At 46.0% G+C, this 21,483-nt stretch overlaps 1 protein-coding gene across 1 annotated transcript in view; it reads left to right on the top strand.

The window, feature by feature from the left end:
- The window catches only part of CELSR1 (cadherin EGF LAG seven-pass G-type receptor 1), a gene marked incomplete at its 5' end in the record, with an annotated part of 173,883 nt that overhangs the window by 50,360 nt on the left and 102,040 nt on the right, over positions 1–21,483 (top strand). The window contains one exon of the mRNA XM_084274584.1: positions 20,186–20,824. Within this exon, the coding sequence (XP_084130710.1) occupies positions 20,186–20,824 (639 nt within the window). The remainder of the gene's footprint in view (positions 1–20,185; positions 20,825–21,483) is intronic.

Raw genomic sequence — 21,483 nt, forward strand, 5'->3', positions numbered from 1 at the left:
GCTTCTCCCAGCATGCTTTTAAGATGTCACTGAGGCCTTCCAAAAGCTAGTCTGCACAAGCTGACCGGCTGAATTTCCTCCCTCCCCAGCACTGCAGGGAGGCACGCTGCGTGCGCCTGAGCATTTTCACCTGAGCGCCGCTGTTTGGGCTGGTTCAGAGCAGAATGGAGTAGCAGATGATAGACATTCTTTCTCACAAACACCTTCTTTTTGCCATACTCTTCCTTGTGTGAGCTGGTGCCAGAAGTTGCTGAGATGTTGTGAAGGCTCCGGAAGCCAGTAATTTGCTCGTTTAGAGCTCCACAAAAAGATACCAATTTTTTTCTATGGTTCTTACCATCTTAAGGCAAATATAATTAAGAAATTGAGTCAGTTTACAAATAGGTCATGGATCACATAATAAAGTGCAATTGTTGACATTTATAGAGGCTTTTTCTCCCAAACATTGTTTATGAAAGGCAACTGGCAAAGGTAAGGAGACAAAAACTGCTGTAGGCTCCTTTTCTGGGCAGCACTCAGCCTCCCTGGCTCCTCCTCTCTCCCCAGCATATCTTTTGAAGCTTGCTTTTAGTATTTTCATGTATGTACATGTGCTATAATTCAAGTGGTGCAGTAGTTGATTTTCTTGTATGGAGAGCTGTGGGATGTTAATTGTTGGGCTGGTTTTAATGGGTTTCACTTGAATGTTGGCTTTTCCTGGGGAGGCTGCGTGCACGACCTTCATTTCAGCTGTTGCCCAGGGCTTGGCAGAGCCAACCAGGGTGGGCGTCCCAGGCCAGGCACAGAGTGTCCTGCCAGGCTGCCAGATGTCCTGAGGGACCATCACTTTCACCAGGTCAGCAGGAGGCCCCTGGCTGCCTCCAGCGGCACAGACCTTTGCGCATCACAGCCCCAGATTAACCTCTGGAACAGCTGTAGGAACAGGTACGGTCTTGCTCTTTGCAGGGGAGCAGCAGTACGTGGAAGCACCATGGCTGTTGTACTCAATAAAGGGTCAGGCTATGTCCTGTTCTTCAAGCAGCCTGTACGTTGCCCGTCAGTTTTTCTCTTATTTTGGTCTGCTGTGGCCTGCATCTCATTCTTGTACCAGAATCATCCACTCCAGTCAGAGGCAGCTGATCTGAACTAAAAAAAACCCTCTTGCTCTAGGCAAAATGCATATTCTCTCTTCATTACCCACACCAGACTGGTGAGAAAAAATGAAGGCGGGGGAAGCAGCGAAAACCAGATCAGGACAAGAGTCGAAAGACCTGGGGCTGAGCTGGAGCCTCAGCTGCGTTCAGTTTTTCTCCCGTATCTTTTGCTCTCAGAGGTATTAGTTGGATTTGGGAGAAGGAAGATAAGCGTTAGCCAAGGGAAGAACTGGAAACGAGCTTCTCCAAAGCTGGCAGTGCTGGGCTGCAAAGTCATTTTGTGGCCCCATTGGTAAGGAGGCAAGCACAGGGCCAACCAGAGTAGAGGCTGCATCCTGTGGAGATCTTCGAGGAACAATAGCATCTTTCATACTTCACAGCTGTAAAGTGCGTGAATCAGCTCACCTGAGGCGGGAGAAATCGGGGGCAGTGACATCAGCTGCACAGCCGAGGCACGCATTCTTTTGGGGTTAGTGCACTTCCCCATCCAGTCTGCGCTCCAGAGGCTGGCTCCCTCCCTCTCTCCTTCCCTCCCTCCCAGTACAAGTTGTGGACAGATGGTCATATACTTGTTCTGTTATGTCAGATGACCCCACTGCTCCAACAGAACACAGCGTGCAGGAGTCCAAGAAGAGGCCTGGGTGGATGCTCCTGTTGTTGGATGTAACACTGGGCAAGAGGCCTTGGTGGCATCCTCACCGGGGTGTCCTCTGGCATCCTGCACCATGCAGTCAAAGACAGTCCTATCCTGCACAGTGTGGGGACAGCTGTGCTCTCCTTCCCTGTGGACAGCTGGGGATCGGCAGGCAGGGTTTGGCTTTTTCAATGGTCCATGTGAAGTCCCTGAGACATGTTGTGAGAGGCCACCTTTTTTTTTCCTCCACATTTACTAGAGTTGGAATTTTAGTCCAAAAGGTCTTGGAGTGACCAAGCTGGGATTGATCCTATCCATGAGAAAACCCTTTGGTGCAAAATCTCCCCCTCCTTGCAGTCCATGGGTCAGTGTTTGGGACACCAATAAAAGTTGGAGAGAAGCCAACTTAAACTCATTTAATCTTTGCCTTTTGCCATGGCACTCAAACTGTTGTCAAAGATTGGTATTAATAGGATTATTCTCTTGTCAGATGAGAGCTAGAGGTAGTCATCCCAGATGTGCATGCCTGGTTTGAAGGCCTGATTATCTTGTTGGTGTCAGTTCTTGGCCTCTTATCAAAGGGACTCTCACGCACATCACCTTTCAGCGCCTCAGTCTCTGCTCTCCAAAGAGGAGGAATACACTTAAACAACTTCCAGCTAGTAAGCTGACATTTGTCATTTTTTTCCTCCAGGGCAGTAGTATCAGGATGAAGAGGCTCCTGAGCTTGTCAGACAGAGGGCGGATGGCAGGTTTCTCATGGTTGAGGGCGATAGGTGAGGACAGAGCTGCCATGCTGAGCAGGAGGAATACAGTGAGGTGTTATTGCTGAGCACAAGGCGCCTTTGGAGACTTCTGGTTGGGATTCAGTTGATGGTAGAAGATTCCATCATTGTTCTGCCAGTGGCAGGACATATCTGCTCAAAAAACAGCAAGATGTGGTGTTGCTCTCAGTGAGCATGACTTGAAAAGGCACTTTACAGGTAAAAGGCAGCTTAAAATCTGAAAGTGGTACCAGCTGGCTTGAGAAGTACAAAGTACTTCAAAAAATCTAATCTATTATTTCACTTTTATCGATATGTCAAGTAGATTAACTAGGAAGTCTGTTGGGTTTGGATTTATTTACATGAACCACTTGGTATCTTCCTGTAACAAAGCTGTCAAGAAAGAAACCAACTGTTCCCCGCATCTGAAATCCCCAAATACCTTCTGGTGCCTCTCATTGTGTCACCAGGCTAAAAATGAGTGTATGTCCTTCTGAAACCAGCCAGAACTTAATAAATACAGGAACTTCAATCTCCATTGTTCACTGGAAGGGAAAGCTTGTCCTTTCCCAAGGTGTGTTGACGAGGGGCTGTTTAATTGAGCTGAACAAACTGGTACTTGGATGGATGTGCTGTGCCGTGTGGGGGGAGCTGCTGGAAGAAGAGCAGCACTGGCCTGTGGAGCAGCTGGGTTGGCTGGGGAACATGCACCCAGTGAGGAGTCCTGGCTTGAAATGTCGAATGTGCGTTCTCCAGATGACTTCTTGGAGTGCCGAGAGCTGAGCTGACGTGCTGCGCCACAACTGGCGGCGAGAGAAAGAAAGAAATTAAACCAGAGGAGGTGGCAGTGAGTGAGCAGGTGTGTTGCTCCCAGTTAGACTGGGACATGCAGCAGTTGTGAAGCCAGCATACTGTGTCCATCTCTCACGCCCAGGCGGACTAGAAGTTACTTCTGCAATTCAAGGAAAAAAAAAAACCTCTAAAGATAATTCAGATTCTCTCACGTGTCCTTAAAATCAGTAGCTAGCCAATGTAAAGGGAAATGCAACCTGTGGAGTTTCATTCAGGTTAAGACAGCTTGTGTCATGTTTGAGATCCTGTAGCTAGTAGTTTCACTGGAATGAAGGATTTTCTTGTTGCATTTGGCAAATCACTTTTAAATGTACTGGCTGCTGCATTCATTACCAGCACTGAATTACCACATGGTTGCACCACCAGCTGGTTCTCGCTGTAATTTCTAAGACCTCTCGAGTCTCTTCTCTTGTAATTTGATTCTACTCTTTCTGTGTCACAGAACTGTTCTGCAGTTCTGCTGGCAGAAAATGAAGATATTTTTGGTTGCCATGTGTGAAAACACCGAGTGTGTTAAAATTCCCTACCTCTGTGCAAGGTGTGAAAAGCCGAGCAAGTTCATATTGTGCTGTGATCTCTTCCTGATGTTCAACTTCAGTTTCCTCCTACAGTTGCTTTGGGTTTACGTCCTATTTACTCACCCATGATGTCTCACCTCCTTATTCTGCCTTGTCATATGTTTTTTGGTAGCAACGTCTCGCGCTGCGTCACCCACCCCTCTGCCTCCATCTCTATTCTCTCTCTCTGGTGCAGGTCCACAAATCATTGTTCTCTGTTTACTGATGTTGCCTGGGTCACAAATTGCATCGTTCGTTAACATATTTACCATTGCTCACTTCTTTCCCATACCCTCTGCATCGTGTGTGCATATATTAACATAGTTGTCATTGAGCGCTTATATTTTACTCTTTTAATTAGTATTTTTTTTACTTTTGAGGGTTTCCTTAAGCCATGAAAAGTGCCAATAGACAGTTGGATTTGCAGACTTGCTCATTTAGGCGTTTCCCCAGCCTTGCAGGAAACCCCAGGTTACAGAGACCTGTGCATTAGGATGATGTTTGCACACTGCATGGCTGTCAGCAGCAGAGGCAGATGCCAGCCTTCAGCGTACAGTGTGTGGCTTAGCTTCTTCTAATGTGTGCACTTCTGCAGTGCACAATTGAGAAGGGAGAATGTGTATTTAGGGGGTAAGGGAAATACTTGATCTTTTTTGCTGTTTGCTAGAGTCAGTGGTGAGACCTGTGAGCCAAGTGCCTCCTCCCCTGTTTTTTTCCACTTATCTTGAAGCTCTTCTGAGTTGTCAGCTGTGAACACAGGGAGGTTAGCACCCTCTTTGCTTAAGACCATTTAATCTTAGTAACTAACCTTTCATCGCAGAAAGCACCATGCCAATGCAGATCCATTTCTGCAGCGCTCTTGCATCCTTTGTCCACTGAACAGTGTCCCTGCTGACTTGTGGTGGGTACCAGAGCTCTCTCAGACAGCTTTTCTTGTGTGATCCTATTAAGCATCGCCTTGCATGATACTAGTCTTACTGGTTTTCATTTGGAAATAGTGACTCAGAAAATTCCCCTGTATTCCTGAGCTTATTTTGCCTGCTTACATCTGTTGTATTAATCCCATCAGATCTCCTAGAGGCAACATCACATCCCATTGTCCTTGTTGCAGTCCATGGTGTCACAGGTCTGACACTTCACCGTGAAGCTACCAGTCACGGTCACTTTTTTCATCCCCCTGTCTCATGTTTGCTTCTGGGTTGTAAGTTTGGAGAGTTTTGGGTATGTGTATCCTTTTCCGTGCAACGGTCTCTGTGGGAGCTGCAGCTCAGTCAGTCTGAGCAGTTCTTAAGCCCACACAGCAAATTCCCCACAAACATATGCACTGCGACCACAAATCCTTTTCTGCAGAGACGTCTCTGCTCTGTTACTGTTATCTTCTTGTGTGTTAGCAGCATGCTGAGATCCAGGGCAAGATGCACAAACACAGAAGAGAAACTCATCCCTTGAGGCTGAGAAAAGACATAGTAAGTGCTCATTAGGCTTGCCCAGGGTGAGGGGTGGCATGGCCAAGTCAGCCGTGTACATTCACATCTACGTTTGCAGTTGAGACCCTTCCATATCTGCATTCATAGATATGATTAGTATGAGGAAGGTGTCAGTGACTGAAGCCACTTGTGCCAGCTCTCACCTGCCACCACGGGAAGGCAGATTCCCATACGTGCTCAGAAAGGAGATATTTGCAGTGAGAATAGAAGAGAAGACTTTGTGGCCACCTTGGGAGGTGGAGGAAGGGGCAGACATGCAAGAGGAGGTGAAACATAGGGGAAATTGAATCAATTCAGTTGATTCAAATTTTGATACCGGGAGATGGAGCCCCACCATGTTGGCAGAGCAGAGGGTTAGTGACAGTGTGTCATGAGTAGAGGCAGCAGAGTGACCATAGTGGTGTGGAAATCTCAATGCACCTTGCCTACAGCAAAACATGAGCTCTCCAGCAGAGTTCCCTAGCTCATGAGGATCCTATGAGCCACTACACTACTGTTTTGAGGACTAAATTTGCTTTAGTTGGTGAGCCAGTACTCTGTTCTTTCCCATCTTCTTTGAGCTCATGTAGGGAGTTCCCAGATTTTCTTTTTGCAAGCTCTGCAGGCCTCTGCATCTGTTCCCACAGAAGCATCTGCTCCAGACAAAGGCTGACAGGACCTGAGCCCGCACCAGAACATAGATACTTACACTGAAATGATTGATTTTCACATCTGTATTCATGGTTTTCCCCTGCTTCTGCTTGTGTGTCCCACTTCTTTACTGGCTGTTGACAATTTGCATTTGAAGTAGTTGGTTTCAGTATTAGTAGATGTTTTGTGACAGTTTGGGGTGCCCAGCTGGACCCTCCTCGCCTGCCCAAATGTGCATCTGCCTCCTTGCCCTGCTTTGCAAAGCTAGCAGCTGAGTAGAGAGGGATTAGTCTCTAGACAGGGCTTTCAGAAGCAGACTGTAATTAAAGGTGCAGGATGGAGCTCAGTGATCACCTCCGATTATTGCTGCAAATGCTTTAAGAAGATAAATTAGAGCAATGGCGTATTAAAGAGTTGGGGTCTCAGGTCTTAATATCTCAAGCAGTTCAGAGTTTTTAAAGTAATTTGCTCAGATTCTGCCTTCTGGTACCTGCATGCAAATCTGGAGTCACCCCAGTAGACCAAAGATGTTGCAGAGCAGAGCGGTTACTTTGCTCCTCTGGGTAGAGACTGTTTTGAGCTGAGTGCTGCCGAGCGCGTTACTCAGGGAGAGGGAAGCACTGTATTTATTTTACAGTGATAAGTGGTAATAGAGAACTATGATCTCATCATTATCATGTTATTTCTTACTACATGGCTGCAGTTTCTGCTGGTAATTTGGGATTGCTGTTTGGTATTTACTAAGACAGCAGAATTATTCAATTTTCACCACTTAGCAGGCTGGGAACAGTGGGCACAGAATGAGATCAGTACTTTTAAAGTAATTACAGAAACATCATTACTTGATTGGCAAGTCAAAACAGTTGTGAAAGACAGGTACAAGATGCACTCACAGACCTAAGGAGCCCCCCTGTACTTCCGTGGTCTCCAAAGCATCCTGTGCTCCCTGGGTGATTCAGTCAGCAAAGTGCAGCAGATGCTAAATGATGTTGTATATTAACAAATTACAGTGTATTATCCATTGGCTTTGAGTAGTGTCTGGGTTGAGCCATGGGCATAGACATAATAAGACCCTAAATTCTGGCTACGACTGTGAATATAAAGAAAAATAAGGCTTATTAAATAGGAAATATTAATGTATTTCCTCTCTCTGAGTGTTGACTTAACTTTAGCCACCTGTTACAGCGTTTTCTGAAGCCTCGGGTTACCGCCGTAGAAACAACATGCAGGAGATGCCTTGAGCCAACTGAGAAAGCCACTCAGGAGAGGTCATTTTACAGAGTTTGAGCTGTTTTTTAAAGAGTAAGTGGCCCAGGACGGGAGCCTGGTGTCACAGCAGGGTTTCCTGTTCACAAGAGCCTCTTTCAAAATGTGAAAGGCTTTAGCCATTAAACACAGAGCCGGCAGCAGTCCTGGAGTGAGAACGTGGAGTTGGATTTCCATAAGAGGAGACTGTGAAACATCTTTGCCAAAGAGGTCTCTGAAAAAGAGGCAAAGACAAATTGTTAATTTTTTCAGGGCTAGAATATTTTATTTTGACTATGAATGTTCTTTGAAATTTTATGGCACTTTTAAAACTTTTAATTACACGTCCACCCTTAATTAAAAGTTTTTTTGTTTTTTTTTTTAATGAAACTGAAGTGAAAGATACATTTGGCAACGTCAGAAGCACTTTTAAATTTTACTGTAATGAAATTAGGGTAAGTTAGAGGTCATGAAGGCTGGAGTCTGGCTAAACACACCTCACCCTATGGGCTTCATGCCTGTGAACAGTTCCCCCCCCCACCAAAATGCAGTGTCAGAGTTTGATTCTCCTTCGCTGCCCAGCATAGCTCACCCATGTGAACTGTCCACCTCCTTGTAGCTACAAATGCAGCAGTTAGTTCAGGCTGGAAAGGCAGAAAATTAAAGAAAAGTAATAATAATAAATTAAAAAAAGAGGAGTAAAAGCCAGCTGCTCGGGTGTAGTTCTCTGCTTTGGTGGGGGAATGGAGGATGAGCTGCATCCGTCTCTCCACCATAACAGTAGTCAGCTGTGATGGGAACAGCCTGAGCTGGAGGTCAAAAGCAGGAACTCTAAGACAGTCATCCTTACCAGTATGGGATTTTGAGTTACACAGACATCAACAAATATATATATATATATATGGCGTGGCGGTAAGTTATTCCCAGTGAAAGGCTTACTGGAATGGGTATGTTTGCATTAATTTATATTGGTTTCAGTGACGTGATATGGGGAGATTTCTGGTAGAAATGCTTTTTTGCCACTAGATGCTTTCTGCAGATGTTGTGGCCAGCTGTCGTGATACCTTGGTGTGCATCTGGCTCCATGTTTACTTGACATGAGGAACAGCATGTGCCTAAGGAATTGTGGAGCTGGGTTGGATGACAGCTGAGTATCACTTCTGGCCACCACACTACCCGCAGCCCTCCCGCCTGTGCTGCCTCTGACCTGGATGGAGTGTGTCACAGTCCTTCCCGTGTCCCTTCCTGGCTGTTTATGGGAGTTTTGCTGGCCTTCCCACTAATCTTGCCCCATGCTGAGCCCCTGCTGCCCGCGCTGCTCAGGCACCCCCACCATCCCTATAAACCTCTCCTGATGTGGATTGCAGCTGCTTGCCTTTCTCCCCATCACCAGCTGTCACATCCAGAGAGGAACGCCGCTTTCCATGCAAATACTGAACTCCCTTCCCTGGGAGTCCACCCATGAGACATTCAAGGAAATTAATGTTTCCAGTAGCCAGCGCTGTGAGGTTCTGCAGCTGTGGACCACCATGGGTAAGATTTAGCCCCACCTCAGATATCAGCATGTTTCTTGAAGGCTGGGAGGCAGAGAGAGGTTTCAGGTGTGCCCTGCAGAGAGAAAGAGCAGGTGTCCTGAGAGGCCCACGGGATGTTTGCAGGTGTTATTAACCCAGTGTGCAGCGGCTGCGGGTGCTGTAATTGGGTGCCATAATTGGGTGCCTTGTCAGCCTTTAGAAAGCTCCTCCATGAAGATGCTCAGCGCTGGCTGAGTAGGGTAATATCAGTCTAAGACTAAACAGGGCTCCAGAGGCTTCTGAAAACTGGGGAATTTTTTGAAATACCTAAAATATACTCTTCTTCTGAGAACTATATACTGGTTTGAGGCCATGATGTAAAGCCTAATTTTATTACTGGAGAGAAGAGCGGTCGCACTTGAGGGCACTGTCCTCTAATGTCCCGTCTGTACAGATGGCCCTGGAGCTCAGGTGGTAAAAAAGTGTGCTCCAGACACTGAAATAGCAAATCCTTTCTACTGATTAAACTTCAGCAATTATCTGGGCTCTCGGGAAATGACTCGACGGAATGAAGCATCCTGCAGGAATTCAGATAAGCTCTTTGCAGAGAGAAGCCTGATTTACAGGCGGCTGCTTCTCACACAAAATTTAAATAAATAAATAAATAAATAAGTAGAAATAGTATTTGTACCCACTCAGGGGTAATATTTATCCCATATTCCATGCATACAAATGGCTGATGTGGGAGTTTGTTATGTTTTATGGGAAGGTGGTAGGACCTCTACTAGTGCTTGGTGAAATCTTGCCCTTGTGACTGGGTGGTTTCTCAGGAAGCCACACTCGCTTGGCGCCGCACCGAAGTACAGCCTGAGAGCTCAGACTGAGGGCTCCGTGTCCAGAAGTCCTGTAAGGCTCAGGGCTCTGCCAGTATCAGTGGGACTGGATGGGTAAGGGTTCCTAGAATAAGGATTTTTCCTGAATGATTTACCTTTTAAGGCTCAACATTAAGAGCGACAGGTTTTGAGGCTATCTTGCATAGGCTCAGTGGTTTATATTTTTCCACAAAATGCAACTGAAAGAATGAAAAATGGCACCTTTAAAGATACTAATAGCAATCTACTACTGCTATACTAGAGATACATATATCCATTAAACTTTGTAGCAAATACATAGAGCTTTGAGAAAACTCAGTATACAATGAAACTTTTTTTCCTGTGGGTAGTTTATTCCATGGGAGTCAAAAAGTGCTTCTTCTGTGGCACCATTAAGGTCATAGTATGTCCAGCTTTCCCGGATCTGTACTCTGTTCTACCTGGGATTGAAAGAAGGGGCTTTGCTGCTGGGTGTTAAGATGTCCAGTGGTCTGGTAGGAGGAATAATTTCAAGGAGATGTCTGGAAATAGTGAATAAAATGTCTCTGCACTGGTAAAACTTTGGTGCAGGTGGCACAGGGTGTCATCCTCCTCTGCTCAGCGGTAGGCACATGCCTGCTGGGTGTTGGCACTCTCCTGTAGTGAGCCTCTGCTTGCTCTTGGATACCCTGAGCTCACCCTGAGCAGGTTGTCTGCAGCCTTGGAAGAGTAGGAAGGAAAGAACTGTCTCCCAGAGGAAAAAGACACAGTCACCCTGCCCTTGACCAGAAACAAGCAACTGCTGGGCAGTGTCTAGCCTGGCACACTCCTTCTGATGCCTTGCTAATGCTGTGGTAAGGCCAAAGATGTGTTGGGAGAACCCAGTGTTCTCCTCTGTTACCCAGTATAGTAAATTCCTTGAAAGAGAATGTTTTGCTTATGAAAATTGTGGAGGAGCCTGACGTTAGTCCTGAACTGCCAAAGACCTGTTTTGCTCAAGGTCTGTCTCTTGCAAAGCATCTGGCAGAAAACCTTATCCGATACTGAACGCAGTGAATCATGTAGTTCTGACTCCATTTCTACAGCTCAGCTGAATAGAAATCATTAGATAGGCATTTGAGATTACGGTATCATCTCTGAAGATCGGTGTAGTTTCTGCATTTCACCAGTGGCTCCGAGTCACTGATGTTACCCTCTTTGATCTGTCATAACTCGACCTGCCCTGTCTCTGCGGCGGCTTCCCGAGATGACATGCGGCGATAAGAGCCGAGCTCTTGCATTCTCTTGGTTTTGTCCATGGGGCTGCTTTTCTCCTTGGGAAAGTTTTGGAGAGAAAAAATACCCACTACAGGTTGGGGACGACAGAAACAGGAAACAAGTGCTTTGTCCTTTTTGATTTGTGTCCAGCATGCTAGTTTTAACGGCAGGGATCCAAGAATAACCTTTTTGGTTGACTGTGCAGCCAAAAACACGATGATCTCATTGCCAGTGGCCAGTGACATGTAGATGGTTAGCTAAAGGGGGCTTTTTTTTAGTTGTTTTCACATTGTGTTTTTAAAAGATTGTTTGGATTGCCTATCAACAGGGTCTGGACACAGCGTGGAGCATTTTTTCTATAAATATTGCCAGTGCCAGGTGAGACTTTCCCAAAATTCCAAAAGTTTGGTAAGGTTGTTTTTGCCTGTTTATCTTTCTGTTCTTATTTCTTTCTTTGAGTCACATGGTGCAAGCAATTAGTTTTTATTTCATTTTCTTATTTGCTTAATTTTATTTCCTCAGATTTCTTACTTGCTTCTTGCTCTGTTGAACTCAGCAGACCTCCATGAACAAAAAGGGTCAGCAAAACTGGTTAGTTGAGAATCTAGAAGAAAAAAGAAAACCAACTTCCTTTGAAACCAAAAATGGGGGAAAACATAATATTTTGTTGGAGAAAATATCTTAATTCTGGGGATTTCTAATGGACTCGAGCTAATTGAAAGTCTGATTTGTTAAGATGGGTGTATTTTGTGTCAGATCCCAGTGGGTGGATCTTGATGCTCCCCATCATTTCTCTTGATTTTGCTCTATTTCTTCTTAAAAAACTCTTCAACATGAAATGAACTTGGGAAAGAGAGAAAATATTTATAAAGGGTCTAAAACCACTCCTTTCAGTCGCCTGTGTTAGAGGTGGAACATCTGTGCCCCCAGTCATTGCTCCCATCAAGAAATTTAATGTGAACTGAAGCACCGTGAGCGTGTTGCCCTCCTCATGTGGTTCCCTGGTGTTCAAGTGTGTTCGAATCTCCTGGGGCAGAAGGAGCAGCTGAACCAACCTTTCCTGTGCCTGGTGCACCTGGAAGCTGAGACATGGACATTACTGCTTGTCCTTCCCCGGGTGGATAGCCCTCTGTGACTGGGCTCCCCATGCCTGGCCTTCGTGCACCCCGGTTCTCCCTGGCATCTCCTCCCACCCAGCAGTTCCCTGTCCAAGCCACTGCGGCCACCGCTGTGGAGCACCGCAAGATGTGGCTGCAGGTAGCATGACCCTGCTGGGAAAACGTCTCTTAGCTATGGACATTTAGCTATGCATTTGATTAGACTTGAAATGTAAATGGTATTAAAACTCTCTGCCTTTAAAGTTCTGGGAGGCTTAAAAATTATTGCAGAAATTAAGCAGTGGCTTTGATTATATATGAAATGATGTGAAGCTGTATGGCAGGTGATGGAGCCCCCAGCAAGTCAGCATGGGACTCTATCTGGTGTAGCGATCTGGAGTGGGGTTTTTCATCTGAACAGGTCTGATGAGTGCTGCAAGACGCACAGTGCCCCTGGGCATTACCTTGAAAGGGAAACCCGCCCCTTCAGCAACTTTAAAAGCTGTGTCACAGCTCATGTGCCAGTGGTGGAGCGGCAGCGAGGTGGGCTTCTGGGTTTTGTGCCCCCCACCAAGGGCCTGTGTGGCCAGGAGCTGGGCAGGGGAGCGGTGATGGTGACAGCAAGCAGGGAGCCGGCCATGCCGCTGGGGCAGGCTCAGTCATGCTGCCAAGCACGGCTGGGCAGAGGAGATGTGCCGTTCCTTGCTAACCAGGAAAGTCAGCTGGGGTACAGGGAGATGTGCAGGGCCCAAGAAGGAAAACTGATTTGCATTTTATCTAGCAGGAAGATCTCCTCGTTGGTAAAATGGTCTGTGAGGAGCTGGTTATTAGCGTGCACATGCTGTCTTCCATGTATCAGACCTCCCTCTAAGTATCCCTAATCCTTTCTACTTGTGCTCTCTGCTCAGGACAGGAACTTGCTTCCTTACCTGCCTTGTCACTCCTGCATCCCTGCCATCTTCCACTGTCTGCATCTCACTCCCCCAGCTGTGACAGCCCACGTGCACCAGGTAACTGAAGAGCAAGAAGTGGTGCTGCAGGAGGGTGTTCAGGGAAGTGAGGTGTATTTTCAGCATCGCTGCAGCAGGCACCCTCTGGGAATATTCCCCCAGACTAGTGATATCAACCCAATTAACATTTCAAAATACTCAGCTTGCAGGTGCTGGTTTCAGAGAAGCTAATGGCAACCTTGAGCAATGTTGAGCAATCCAGTTGGCATCAATTTGTTCTTAATCCCCTGTTCAAGCTGCAAACCAAAATGTGTTTTTTTTTCTTTTCAGTGTTGAGTACAAAGTCAGTAAACCTGAACAGCACAGGCTACATTAATGATGCCAAAATTAGTTTGTTTTTTTTCTCTTACACACATTGGGAGTTCATGGGTGCTTTATGCACAGTTTCTCCTCCCACAGCTTGGAGGATTGTTTGGCTGACTTAGCTGGTACTGCCAAGGGGAAGATGGAGTGAGAGCTGCTGCAAGTTGCAAGCTCCAAGTCCCACTGCCCACCTTCCCCGTGTCCCAGCTCTCCATGTCTGTCAGGATGAAGAGACAACTCATCTTACATAAATACATGAAAGTTTGACTTGAAGTGTTTTTAAGACCAAAGACTCGTAGCTCAGTCAGGACCAAGCCCCCATTGCCAGTGTGCATGCTCATCTGCCTTCTGTTGTACCTTGCCCTGTGACATAAAACCCCTCCATAACACCATGTAACATATCTTCCCCCTCCCTGTGGCCCCTCTGAACCCTTATTTTTTCAAAGGATGCTGGGCAGCATTGGCCATTGTTTTCAGAACTGAGCATCTGCAGAGGGGCTGCAGCAGCTCATCCTTCCTGGAAATACACAGATGCTGAGGTATGGATTCAGCCATCTGATGGAGGGAGAACCTTTGCAACTCATGTGGTGCAGTCCACGTTGCGTACTTCTACTGTCTGTGCACTCACCCTGTGCATCCCTCTTCTTCTGGCTTCTGCTTTTGCCATCCTGATTTTCGGCGTGGAGCCTTTTCCTGGGCAGACTGTTGCTCTTCTTTGGGTCTGCTGGGTCAGGAATGAACTCTGCGTGAGTGCGCTGGCAAGGGCTCGGGGAATTAGGCTCTAGGCCCAATTTTGGCTGGGAGCGAAGCCCACTGAAGTCATTGGGAATGCTCCTGTTGACATTACTGGGTTTGGAGCAGACCTAGGCTTCGATGTTCTTTAGAGCAGTGATTCCAGTGTGAACTGTTGGCACCGTGTGAATAATAGACAATTATTTTTATATATCCCTTCCAAAGCCCACAACTTCTGTTGGCAGTCAGCGCTCCTAAATGCGCAAAGCTGAGACTGACAGCCTGCAGCAGAGGGACAAAAGCAATGGCATAAGCTTCGTGTGGCCAAGGGGAGTTCATTTCCATGTCATTTCATCTGATTTGATACAAAGGAGGAGTTGCTTATCAGCAGCTTTTCTGATCCCAATGAAAGGGAGACTGTAGCAAAATCCATTAGTGCCTGTGTAAGAAATGACAGGACTTTATACAAAATATGTTTATGCTTTTTCAAAAGGAGGTGACATTACTTTTTGGCTATTGCACCATTTAGCATCACTTTTCTCTAGCAAAAGAGAAGTCTGTACTCCCCTCTGTTCCTATCAAGAAGAGGAAGTTCTTAGGGATGCATGGAAGAGGTTTGCTACTACTCATCACTCTGGCCTTTCGGAGAGCTAAGGCTGACACCAGCCCCCACACCCTTTGCCAAGGTGCCCTGAAGGCACTCAAAGTGGGGTCATGTACACAGGTTCTGTCCTGAAACACTTCACCAGTGAGGCTGCTGGTGGGGTAGGCTCTCTGTAAATTCACAGGACATTGACGTCCTCAGGTGTGTCTAGAGAAGGGCAACGAGGCTGGTGAAGGGGCTGGAGTGTAAATTGTAGGAGGAGCAGTTGAGGGAGCTGGGGATGTTTAGCCTGGAGAAGAGGATGAGGGGAGACCTTATCACTGCCTATAACTACCTGAAGGTAGGTTGTAGAGAGGTGGGCAATGGTCTCTTCAGCCAGGTGACAGGAGATAGGACAAGGGGAAATGGCACTAAGCTGTGCCAGGGCAGGTTCAGATTAAATGTTAGGAAAAAATTCTTCACTGAAAGAGTTGTCAGGGCCTGGAACAGGCTGTCTAGGGAGGTGGTTGAGTCACCTTCCCTGGATGTGTTTAAAAGATGGGTAGATGAGTTACTTAGGGATATGGTTTAGCATAGGACAGGAACAGTGGGACTTGATGATCTTCAAGGTCTTTTCCAACCTTGTAATTCTGTGATTCTGTGAAGGGGCTCAGCCCTGCAAAACTTGGAGACTGAGGCAAACCGAAGCTTAGCTCAGGGCTGTGCATCTCACATTTATACATATCTGCTGGTTTGTTACTGCTGTTTGCTCAGCAGGAACTGTGGTTTGGGTTCCAGCTCTGCTCAGGCAGCCAAGTATTCCCTGCTGTCTCCGTTGCTATGATCTGGTGCTGCTGAGGTGCTACTGCCACCCAAGTGGCAGAGAGGATGCTAAAAGTATGGCATCCTCATCATTAAATCAAGGCTTAGTACTAGACTAGGTATGTATTAACTCCTGTATGTAAAGCCAGGGCTGGAAGCAAAGGGGGACGGAGTCTTGATCATCCAAAAGCATGTTGCTAGGCAATGTTTGCTACCCATGGGCATGCCTGCTTCTTACGAGCTGGGGAGAGGAAGAGGTTATTAGAACCTGTGGAGGGTCCTTACTCTATCTTTTGCTAGCCAAGGAGTTTACATGGCTGTCACAAGCTCTGACAGCTGGTACTTCCAGACGCATTACAAACCAGCATTAGAGTAGATGTGGGGTGAGCTGTCTATGAAGGAAAGCTCTGCTGAAGTAGTTCTATAAAATATTCAGCTTTGATGTGCAACCCTAAGACATTCGTATATAATAAACCAAAAAAAGTGTGAACTGTTTTATTTCTGCCAACTTAAAACCCAATCAGAAATACCCTTTCTGGGCAGGTGCTGCCATTGCTGAATGTGCATTGCAGTTAAACTGAGCTGTGTTTACATTTCTAGACAATAAAATTATTTGGTTTATGGACTGCCAAAAGATAGAAAGCTGAGATTAGAGCCTTGGATTTGATTTGGTTTGTCGTAAAGTAAGGGTAATCATGAAACAATGCCTATTTAATCAATTCTGAGTTACTAGTGCATTTTAGAGAGGTTCAAGCTTTTGTCAGTGTGACTGTCATCTTTTTTCATTTTAATGCTTCAGGGTAAGTGATTGCTATTAAATCTTTTCATTAGTCACCTGGAGGATGAAGATGGGTAGTTATGAATTTAAGGAGCATATTCAGCAGTGACAGTGACACAAAAGGCAACAGTCTGCTTTGATTTCTACCTTCTGGAGATTTCTTTTGTAGAAAGCATACTTAAAATAATATTGCCAGGATATTAATTCAATGGCAGGGACTGTGTTTGTAATGAACACCTCTTCTCCTCTGAAGTCCCCCCATCCGTCCAGAATCCTCTTTGTCCATTCACTGACATGTGAGATTCCCGGTCTTTTATTTTACTCTTTCCACTTTGTTTTTTATCGACCTGGTTGCAACAGCTTTTGAAAGAATCTTTTATGATTTGCTTAGGGCATTTATGTTGCCCCAGTATCTCAGCAGTTCAGCATCTGTACCCACTAGTCCATGATGTACATGTAAGTGCCATTATCCCTGCTTTACAGAGGAGAAACTCAAGGACAAAGGGACAACAGCCATTGACACACGGGTTTTAGGAGCCAACCCTACAAAAGGACAGCTCGAATCCTACCTTCCTCCTTGGTTCATCTGACATTTCCCTTTTCTCAGGCTGGGTGGCAGGGGCTAGGGCTGCGAAGATCCAGGCAGTCCACTCTTAGCAGGAGGCCTACTAGTCCCATCTGCCAGCACGGCTTGTGTTTTTAGAGCTCCTTTAGGAAGGCTCCCACATCCAGCCAGTTTGCTGAAGCCAGGCAGATGATGGCTGTGAGAGCTGATGACAGCTAAGCCTTGCGTGCGTGTATGGCTTCATCTGTACCAAGGTCTGCTCCGAAGAGTAAAGTTTTAGCCAGAGTTCCTCCCATGTGGCATCACTTGAAGGATGTTTCACACCTCTGACTGAAGCCATCTTGCATCTGCCAAAACACGATACGGACTTCTTGTAGCTGTGTGGTAAGACCTTTGAAAAAGAGGATTTTCAGAGCCTTTTCAGCAGAATAACAGATTGGCTGTGCGTATAGATTGGATAGCTGCATATGGTAGGCATGTCAGACAGCGAAAGGCCATAAAGTATTATTACCACTCCATAAAGCAGTACTTGCTAATACAACTTTTCTGACATTTCTGGCAGTAAACATTTGAAACTTGCATGGGATATTCCACTTGTGAATCTCAAAACACATATATTACCGTGTGTTTGGGGCTTAATTCAATTCCCAGTAAAGACGAGGACAAAACTTCCACTTTCTTTATTGTCCCAGCCCCTCAAAGCGAATGCTGTCCGTTGAAAATAGAATAGATACTAATTTGGTCCCATAAAACTACAGATTGTTTCAACTTTCCATGAATTTCTCAATGAATAGATGATTGGACCCTGCGGTGCAGCTCTCAGGCTCGCTGCCCATATGAAAGAGGCGCTTGTCCAGCCGGCTGTATAGCCGCACCACCCTTTTGTCGCCTATGGTACACAAGCTCAGCTCCTCTTTTTATTGTGATGCTCTGCCACAGGGCTGCACAAAGCCAAACCAGCCTTTAAAACAGGACTTTGTGTTTTGCAGCTCTACGTAGGCCTGTGCCCGGGTTTGCTTTTGTCCCGCCTGCGGAACAAGGAGGCTGCGTGGTATCCGACACCGGGGCTCTTCCCCGTGATTTATTAACTGTGTCAGAGTAGCTGTTGTGAATGCTGGGAAGCTCTTGCGTCTTGTGACAGTTGATATTGATTATGACAGTCTGTAGACTCCAGTGCGTTGTCAGACAGCGGGGTCGTAGTTTGTCTTCTTACTATACATACCACGGGCTGTAGATCATAGTGTTGCCTTAAGAAAAGGACCCATTGTCCGGCATTCTTGCTGGTATGAGGGAACTTCTGTAGCATATTGTGCAGCAAATAGCAAAATAGTTCAGGCACCCTATGGGACAGACATGCAAATGTCAAGTGCTTTAGGAGGAAGAAAACCAATAATAATAATAATTTTTAAAAAAGAATGGTGTTTTTTTCCTGCTTCTGGCCTTTCAGGAGAATGGGCCACGTAGTTGGCAGAAGTGGGTAAACTGGTCTGAGGATGTCTCATATGGTGCGTCCTGTATCTGCTCTTGGCTGGAGATCCACAGACAGCCCTGGAGGAGGGGGTTTGCAACAAGGATTTGGGTTACCGATCATTTTTAAAGATTGGTTTGGGTCTTGATGGAGGTTGAAACCACACTTTTCTAGGCTGAGTCTGAGGAGGAGGAGATGAAGATTTCTGGAAATTTGGCAGAAAGAGAGAGCCGGCGCAGGAGCTTCTGTGAAGCAGGGGGCACATCAAATAGATCACCCTAAATAATGTCCTCTTCTGGCTGTTTGGTTTTAGCTAGGCAGTAGCAAAGTAGCACACAGGAGAGAAGATTTTTCTGTTTGTCTAAAAGCTGCTTCAGTATGGGGGAAAACAATCAGTAGCTGAGCTGTTACAGGCAACCTAATCAGGAGAGGGTTAAAAGCCGTTTGGTTAATTATGCAACTATGTATACTATATTGCTACTATATTATTGGAGGGAAAAAACCCTTCCAAAAATATGTTTCTTTTTAAAACAAAACAGGAGTTGAGTTGTAGCAGTGACAGTGAATCAGAAAGGAGCCATTCTGATTTTTCTGTTCTTGAAAGACCTTTTATGAGAGACCATAATGGGTCGTTAACTTTCACTTTGAGACAGTAAACCGTAGGAGAATGACCTTTAGCAATCTGTGCTATTAGAATTTTGAGCTCACACTGGGTTTAGATTGATTCACTTGCAGCTTCTGCTGTGATTTTGCATTGATGTGATTCAAAATCCATTTCTGCACATCCCGTATGGTTTAATTGAATAAAATATAATAGCAGGTCACTTGTGGAATGATTATTTCTGGGATGCTTTGGGCCCAGACTGAGTGGATACCTTGGGGAATTGGATTCAGCTCTTAACCCTTCTGTGGGTTTGATATTGCCATTCAAACCAGTTAATCTCTCTCATGAGATGAATGCACCCCCATTTCTGGTTGCTTATTTACACTATAAGATCTTTCAGAAGGAACATTTCCTATCAGAGGCTAGTGTTGATCTCTCCCAGGATTTGTAGATGCTGCTGTAATGCTAACCATATTTTCTGTAATGCAATCTGTATTTTCTTAATGAGTCCTTAATGTTAGCAAGGAGACAGAATTAAGCTAAGTGGTTTGGTTTCAGTGATGACGCAATTTCCCATTCAATGCTCATGTTGAATTTGGAGTAATTATAGTCACTGTATCATGATTATGTTGTTTCCTAATGATAGAATGCTCTAGAGTTTGCACATTCACAGCTCTACTGTAAGCCTCAGGGTATGCTGAGATTTTACAGTGGTATCTGTCTGTCCCCTGTCAGGTATTAGTGCTGTATTTATATATTTTTGGGCATTATTGCAGAACATCCACAGCAGTCTCAGAAATGCTGTAAAGAAAGTATAAAATGCAAAAGTTTTTAAATGTCTGCCTTTTACTGCAGACATATTTTATTTTATTTTAACTTCATGAAGTGATTTGAAGGACTTAGATGTGAGGAATGAAGAAGTTTAGGTGTTCAAATGTGAGGGCTTGTTTCCTTAGGTGACTTTTGTCTAAAACTCTGGTCACAGTTCTCTGTCTGTACATAGTTCTGCCTCCTTAAGCCTGAGACTGTGCCTGGAGAAGATGATTTTGCTGTTGTGTTGTGAAGAGTAACAGCTTACCAGCACTGGTTGTAGACTAGCAGTAACTTGTATGAAGCTCCATTCAGCTGCTGTCAGGAGAGGCCCCTTCCCCTTGGATACATTTCCCTCTCACATCCCAGTACCCTGCGTTGCCTCACAGGTCTGTTTTGTTTCCAGGACAGGATACTGAGGGATCCTCCTGGTCCATAGGTTGAAGTCTGCTCTCTGACATCACCGCTCTCGTTCTCTTTTCCCTTTAGATGGTGTCCACAGTGTCACAGCAGTCTGCACCCTGCGCGTCACCATCATCACGGATGACATGCTGACCAACAGTATCACAGTGCGGCTGGAGAACATGTCCCAGGAGAGGTTCCTTTCTCCTCTCCTGTCCCTGTTCGTGGAGGGGGTGGCAACAGTGCTGTCCACTGCCAAGGATGGCATCTTCGTTTTCAATATCCAAAATGACACAGATGTCAGCTCCAATATCCTGAACGTGACCTTCTCAGCTTTGCTGCCCGGTGGCATTCGAAACAAATTCTTCCCCTCTGAGGACCTTCAGGAGCAGATCTACCTCAACAGGACCCTGCTGACCATGATTTCCACGCAGAGGGTGCTGCCCTTCGACGACAACATCTGCTTGCGCGAGCCCTGTGAGAACTACATGAAGTGTGTCTCCGTCCTGAAGTTTGACAGCTCGGCCCCGTTCATCAGCTCCAACACCGTCCTGTTTCGCCCCATCCACCCCATCAACGGGCTGCGGTGCCGGTGTCCCCCAGGCTTCACGGGAGACTACTGTGAGACGGAGATTGACCTCTGCTACTCCAACCCCTGCGGGAGCAACGGGCTGTGCCGGAGCCGAGAAGGGGGCTACACTTGTGAATGCTACGAGGACTACACTGGTATGTGTTTATCTTATCTTTGACCCATGATTTATACATTAGACCATCAGCCAGGCCAGCTCTGTGTCAAGCTGAAATTGCTGACATTCTTAGTCAAAGGGAGAAAAACTCCTGGCGTGCTTTCTGGTCTGGAGAAGGCTTGTGAGTGTCACACGTCAGCGTAGGGTAAGTCCCGTATCTCTGTGTGTGCATGGTGATAGGAACCAAGCCTTGCTCCCGGGCATGCAGGGGGCCCTAGAGCAGCTGAAGTGATTTGCATTGTGTGGATTTCTGCTCAAAATCCTTTATGCCAATGTATTTCTTCTGTCTGGATGGAAGAAGGTGGGACACATCCCCTGGTCCATGATTTTGCTCGTTAATGCCTTCCTGGCCCTTTAGCAGTCCCCTTCTACCAGGACATAGTGGAGGTGTGCAGCAGGAGGCCGTTAACCCTTGGTCATCAACAAGTCTGGGGTATGAGGATGGTTCATGGTCCCAAGAAACTGCAGTAATACACGTTTATGGGGAGTGCTGCAAGTTTGTCCAGATAAAATCCAGAAAGATGTAGTTGCTTCCAGGCTTGTCTACAGCAGCCGGCTGAGGAACGTACCTTGTATCATCATGGAGTTGACAGCTAACAAAGATCAAAGTGCTGCTTTTCAAATACGCCTGGGAAGTTA

This window comes from Gallinula chloropus (assembly GCF_964237585.1).
Source record: "Gallinula chloropus genome assembly, chromosome: 1".
NCBI lineage: Eukaryota > Metazoa > Chordata > Aves > Gruiformes > Rallidae > Gallinula > Gallinula chloropus.